The 6,689-nt window shown below is 31.9% G+C and overlaps 1 protein-coding gene across 1 annotated transcript; it reads right to left on the reverse strand.

The window, feature by feature from the left end:
• Nucleotides 1–979: 979 nt before the first annotated feature.
• LOC111899171 (protein MICRORCHIDIA 2) lies at nucleotides 980–5,829 on the reverse strand. The gene is made up of 18 exons (XM_023895055.3): nucleotides 5,556–5,829; nucleotides 5,106–5,180; nucleotides 4,909–4,943; nucleotides 4,622–4,700; nucleotides 4,432–4,521; nucleotides 4,283–4,358; nucleotides 4,115–4,193; nucleotides 3,902–4,030; nucleotides 3,725–3,823; nucleotides 3,543–3,644; nucleotides 3,296–3,442; nucleotides 3,083–3,175; nucleotides 2,897–2,948; nucleotides 2,073–2,184; nucleotides 1,769–2,003; nucleotides 1,446–1,528; nucleotides 1,337–1,379; nucleotides 980–1,187 (listed from the first exon to the last, which is right to left on the reverse strand). The coding sequence occupies exons 1-18, from the start codon at nucleotides 5,644–5,646 to the stop codon at nucleotides 1,089–1,091; spliced, it is 1,719 nt and encodes a 572-aa protein (XP_023750823.1). The 5' UTR covers nucleotides 5,647–5,829; the 3' UTR covers nucleotides 980–1,088.
• Between the last annotated feature and the right edge of the window lie 860 nt (nucleotides 5,830–6,689).

Below are 6,689 nucleotides of genomic sequence, written 5' to 3' on the forward strand. Positions count from 1 at the left end.
TTGAGGATTTCACATTTATTATAATACTCTAATTTTCAATAAATATAATAGGGATAAAAGGTTTTTCTTAGAATGGATTTATAATTGTGAATTTTACCTTAATAAGAATGAAAAATTTTGTTTGTGAAAATGGGACGTTACAAGTTGGTATCAGAGTCCTGATTTGAGCGAATTGAAGGAACACTTGTGTGAATCTAGACTCAAATTAGGATCCAAGAATTTTCACAAAAACATTTTTGAAAATAATTTATAATAAAAGGGTTGGGTTAGGGACATGGGCTCGGTTTCTTGTCATGATCTTTGATTGTTGGCTTGGGATCGGGTACGTGAACCCTTACTTAACCTTGGTTTTACAGGAAGATGCGGTGTGTACAGTCAACTAGAGATCGAGCAGGAGAGTGATTTCCAAAATACTCATACTTATTAATTGTGTTAAATTTAAACATGTTGATATATGAATTGTTAAAAAACATGCTAATGGATAATCTATGGTCCTTATAGGACCGTTGGATAGAAGTGTTTGATTTCGATTGGATAGAAGTATCTGATGCCTTATAATTTCCCTAATTCATTCATATGTTGATTTTTGACTATTTTCAACAAATGAGTTTTTTGTTCTTTTCAAATTGATTTTCTTTCTTGTCTGCTTAAAAAAAAAAAGTTTATTTTTTTTTTGTAAATGTTGACACTAATAAATTAACAAAATTGGATCCACGATAAACTCTCATGTCAACAAATTGCTTAAATATGGCATTAGAAATGTAGAGCGACAAATCCTAAAAATTAATTTAATTTTACGATAATAACCGAAACCAATCTAGAGAAGACCGGTTTAAAAAAAAAAAAAAACAAAACAAAACAGGTATATGTGCACCTTTAGCCCTAAATACCAACATTTCCACCCGTTTCAATTTTTAGGATTTTTCTCCCTCTACATTTCCTAATGCCATCAAAACCTTATTTTGTTTAAAGAGAAATATAACCAAAAGTTGCTAATATGCACCTACTAATGCTACAACCATTTCTTTGACATACAAACACACAACACACCAAAAAAAACAGCATTAAACACTAAAATATCAATTATTTTATGATACAAAATTCTGCCCTCTTAAAAGCTCAAGTCGCAAAGAAAGCTCAGCACATTTCCTTTTGGTTTCCGCAACCTTTTTCTCCAAATCATTAACCTAATTCCCCATTCAAACATCAAAATATATAAACCACATCAACTTATAAAACTACAAAACAAAACAGAACAGAACAGGACAGAACAGAACAGAACAGGACGGTCTTTTTTGGTCAAAGTCAAACACAACACAGTACAACTTGTTCTTACCGTAGTTGTTAACTCATTCTTCCTTTGTGTGTGCTCCTCACATCTATAAAGCATATTCATTAGTGTTAAAATGCAATAATATTGGATCAAAAATACAGACTTTTACTACCTCATGAAAAGTTGGATGTTTTCATCACAAATTTGATCAATATCAACTGAACCATCTCCACGTGTCACTTCTTGATCAAAACCCTGGAATCCATGACATAATAACAATATCAATCTTAATTACAAATATTCATTCTCCGAAAATATTAAATAAAGAAAAAATAACCCTTTTGACCAAAAAAAAAAAAAAAACTGTAATTTTTGTCTTATTGATATCAGTATTTGTCCATATCCCACCTTTTTTGGGTGGGACAAAACACTGTAATTTTTGTTTTATTGACATCAGTCTCATGTTTGAGATAAAATAAGGAAGGCAAGACTCACGGTGTCAAATCCAGGAGGAGCCCGAGCGACAGGTACGCCATTGTTGTAGACGGTTCGAGCATGGTTAGCCATCAAATCGGGCCTTGGGTTGACCGCAAGACCAGGCATGGTTTGACTTTGACTATGGTCAACCCTTTGACCTTGGGTTTGAAGTGGCAGAGTGGACGATGTCTTTTCCAGTTTTCGAAGGAAACTTGGATCGGGCAGATGCCCGATTAAGTGGCAGTGAGTCCTCCTGTTTGTTAGAAATATACATAAGTAAAAATTTAAATAAAAATATATATAAAAATGAAAAAGAACAAACCAATAATCCATTTGCATCTGTTTAAGCTTCAATTCCAGCCTTGAGAATAAAGATGATCTTTCAAAATCCTGTTTGTCGTGTGCTGGTTCTATGAAATTTGCTTCAAGAACTCCTGTAGAAATTAAGGAAGTGTTTATGGAATCTGGGAAGGAATGGAATGGTTGATTCCGTTGGAATGGAATCCATTTTCATTCCTTAGGCAGGGGTGTCTTTCTTTTATATTACATAAAGGAGTGGAATGATGAATTGTGCACAAGAATTTCATGATTTTAATTGAATTATAAATTTATTTTCAAAGGTAACTACAAAATATATTCTTTAGATTACATTTCATTTTTGGTCCCTATGATTAGTTACTTTTTTTGAATCAGATCAAAAAGATAATACTTTTGCAAATTTGGTCCTTACTCATGGATTTTGTAGAGTTTTTTAGTCTTCTCTTTAGGTTAAATGACAACTAGGCCCCTAGTATTTTTTATCATTAAGGGGCAAAAATGTGATTTTATATGTGAGAATCTTCAGTAAGGACTATATGTGCAAAAAAGATTCTTTTTTTGGACTTGATCGAGAAAAAACACCTGAACACAGGGACTAAAAATGTAATTTGCGTTCTATTAAGCTTTTATTATATTCATTTTTCTCAAACTTGCAACTAATAAATTCTATAATTATGGTTAACTAATATTAACAAACCGTGTTAAAACTTAAAACTTAAAACTTAAACTCGGATTTATATTGATTCAGATTCTACATGCCAATGGAATGGAATTACTCATTCCATTCCATCCAACCAAACAAACAATTAAAGAAGAGAACATGCTTACCCACAATTCCATTTCCTTTAGAATTCCCATCACCAGTTACTTTCCAAAAGGGCTGAAACAGAAAGAAATGAAAATAAGATGTTATAAATAAACTTATAATAAGCAAATCAATGAAAGTACATATCTATCTTTTTCATTTAAGTAAAAAAAAAAAAAAAAAAGATTATAATTTATAAAAACACATACTCGAATAAGACGATTTTTATGATATATGTTAAATCCAGTAATTGGAAGAGCAGGTGCTTCTTTAATAAATCCAAGGGTTGTCTCCATAATCGCCTACATCAAGAACAATTAGAGGTTTAACTAATAAAAACATATAATTAATAAATAAAAAAATTACAGGGTTATTTTTGTAAATGCTGATTTAAAGTCATTGTAAAATAGAGAAAATATCACCTCTTTCATTGAAGAAACATGTGGTCTGTAAATAACAACTTCCTTACATTTCAATTCATCTGCTATATTAAATTGCTCTACAGGTTCTCCCCTTAAGAAAATTTTAAAGTTTTTAAACTTTTTGAGATACAACATAGAAACATATGCCTATAAAAAATTAAAAAATAAAAAAACATTATATATCGTTATGATGCAAATTAAAAAAAATAAAGATGCAAAAGAAAAGTTATAAATTTTAAATAATCACCCTTAAGGAATGTAGAAGGCGTTTAGAAATATGTGTTTCTATTTCAGCTGCTTTCTTGCTTAATTTAGACAAACGAGAAACTTCATCTCTCAATTTTATATCCTATATCAGAAAAACAATTAATCATATTATTAATTTTAAAATAAAAAAAACATCATAGTATCTCATAATAATATTAATACCTCATCATCCTCATCAAAGTTTAATTCATAAATGCCTTCATCATTCAGCCATAAGTTGTATATTAACACCTTTGTCCCATGTGGCCCAATATCTTCAAACTGAGAAAGTTTATACAGATTTTAAAAACATAAATAAATAAATAAATAAAGTTGTTGAATATAAATGATTAAATAAACCTGTTGCATTAAATCGTCTTTTGAAGAAAATGGAGACCATTCAAGAATTGTGTTCAAGTTAGTAGACCAATCATCCTGAGAGCCATATATTAAAGGCTCTGCCCAATGCTTTGATATATCAAAATCAATCTGCAAAAAAAAATTATATAAGATTAATAAAGAAATAAAATAGATTTATAAAAAAACATAAAGAATTCTCATTTTCATATCTACCATGGGAACAATAACATCATCTTGTCCAGTTTTGCGTAGAAATGTATAGGATAAAAGACCAACACTTTGAGTTGCTTTGCTACAAGATAAAGTTCATAAAATAACATTAATAACTATTTAATTAAAAGAATAAAATAATATTAAAGAAATTAAAAGTTTAAAACATACCCTTTTCGAAATGCACGACTGAAAACTATCACATCAGCTCCTAATCTCATAGTACTTGTCTTGAATCCATTTCCATCTGAAAATATAAAGTTTTTAATATCATTAAGTATTCAAGATTTCAAAATCTGAAATAGTTTTTAAATACTTTCATTGTCCAATTGTGTCATTTGTCTTCTTTGTTGAGTATCCTAAGCTCATGCACTTTCGAATGCCTTCAGGATCCATTCCACCTCCATCATCTGTAACAACATTTCAGTTTGACTAGTCAACATTGATATTGATATATATAGAAACATTATAACAATCAATATGAAGGTAAAAATACATGAAGAATGTTACCAAGGAAAAGCAAAGCAGGAGAATTGTCCCTTTTGTTGTAGATTCTGTCAACTTTCACAAAAGTTGCTCCATTGTTGATCTGTAACATCATATAGGGTTATAGACAGAATATTTCAAATAGTAATGTGATATTTCACCCTGACAATTCTGCATAACAACTTGCAATATGTCTGTTTGATCAAAAGAAATTGTGATGTGTAGTAAAGGTTGAATGGTTTTAATTTTATTACATAAAATGATGCAACTAAATTGTGAAATTCATGTGATGTCTAAAACTAAGGGTTTACCTCATCAACAGCATTATCCAACAGCTCAGCAATTGCTGCAATAGATGCAACTAAATTGTGAGTATTAAGTCTTGAAAATACCATCAATAACATTAAACTTCTGTAGAATACTTGAGGTTTGGATGATTAGAAGAATCAAAAAATCTGAAGACTGCGTTTCATGATAAGAGAAAAATTCAAAAAGTTGAAGGCAATACCTCCAAAAGCCCATTTGTGTGAAGTTGCATTGGAATGAAGAAACTTTGGGTGCACACGAGCATGCTCCAATTCATCTGAAATAAATCAGGTGAACTTTCAAGTCAAGTGTGAATGTCTGTTCCAATCACATATATAGTGCGTTATTATAATTTTCTCCTATGAATATGTCGATTCCGATTACAAAATGCCCAAAATCTAGGGCAAGAAGCAAAGAGGGAGGTGAGATACGCTCAATATCATGAAAAATTGCAACAATTTCCTTTGTGACAGAGTTCCAAGCTACATTTATACAGTTATCCATTGTAATCATTAGGAATAAGTAACGCTATTTAGTTCACGAGATTTCCTATTTCGTACGTAGAAACTTATCTAACAGTAGGTCAAAAGTTTTTAGCGAAGAAGGGTAGCAACAATACAAATGCGGAATTTAAAAGATGAATCAGTTAAACCTTGAGAAGGATTCCAGTTTGTTGGGCCAATATCGAATGCTCCTGCTTTCCAAAAACTTCGGTTCTCCAGTGTCCGATTAACCGACTCCATTGTTGTGTTATTCTGAACTTCTGCTCAAACTTCAATTATATGATGCAACTGCGTAAGTACACCAGTGTAGAAGTGAATATGATCGAGAACTTCTGCTCAAACTTCTGTTCTACTTCGATTAGCAGTTCACCAAATATCAAATGTGGAATTTGATCGAGTGTTCAAGTCAGCTGACCCGATTATATTTTTGTTGTTCAAAAAACATCAACAAAATAAACAAAATAATGTTTTTTATTATAAAGCCAAATAAAGTTACCAATAAAATTAAGGTTTTTAAATGGTGACCGGCACGTGTGGGTTACGCTTCTTTGTTTACCGGTGATCAATGGTTTAATCCGACATGGATTATTAAAACACATTACGTGAAACATAAATGCCACAAGGATATCGATACACCATCAAGGGTTCTCAATGAAGGGTGAAATCGATATCTTGGGTTCTTACACAACGGTGAACTCGTGACAGTGAAATTGATTTTTACAGAAGGTGAAGGAGAGTCCGTCGATTGTGCAGCAAGGGTTTCCAGCATGTCTCGTGCAACAAGCATGTCTCGTGACTCACTCAACATTGATGTCTACCATAAAGGTGTTTTTTCTCGTAATCCCTTTGTTTACTTCCATCCTCATAAATTACCTGTTATGGGGCTAGATGTACGTAACATGGATTTCAAGGAGTTCAAGACCTATCTCCAAAAATTGATCAACAATAGATGTCGGGATATGTATTACTGTCTTAAAAATCGGTCCCTCGTAGATGGGTTAAGGGAGCTTAGGGATGAAGATGATTATGTTAGGTTCCTTGATGCTGGGTTTGATGATGATGATAATCAAATCAGTATCTACATTGATGACTATCATGAACCCTTACTAGATTGGATTGAAGAAGAAAAAGTTGAAGAATAGGACAGTGGTACTGAAACATGTGAAGATAATGTGGACTCGGTATTGTCGGATGATCTATCGGTGGACCATGAAGCTGATGATGAGGACATCCAATGGCCTGAAGTTGTTGATCCTTTTTTGTCACAGAAGAATCTTATTCCA

This window comes from Lactuca sativa, chromosome 4, assembly GCF_002870075.4.
Source record: "Lactuca sativa cultivar Salinas chromosome 4, Lsat_Salinas_v11, whole genome shotgun sequence".
Taxonomy (NCBI): domain Eukaryota; kingdom Viridiplantae; phylum Streptophyta; class Magnoliopsida; order Asterales; family Asteraceae; genus Lactuca; species Lactuca sativa.

Bases quoted from the DNA above. Each gene is read 5' to 3' on its own strand.
- LOC111899171 (XM_023895055.3), bottom strand. From the start codon at position 5,646: ATGGAGTCGGTTAATCGGACACTGGAGAACCGAAGTTTTTGGAAAGCA. The intron at 5,181-5,555 runs GTTTAACTGATT...GATTTATTTCAG, and splicing joins AAACTGGAATCCTTCTCAAG to ATGAATTGGAGCATGCTCGT. The intron at 2,185-2,896 runs GTAAGCATGTTC...TAATTTCTACAG, and splicing joins TAAAGGAAATGGAATTGTGG to GAGTTCTTGAAGCAAATTTC.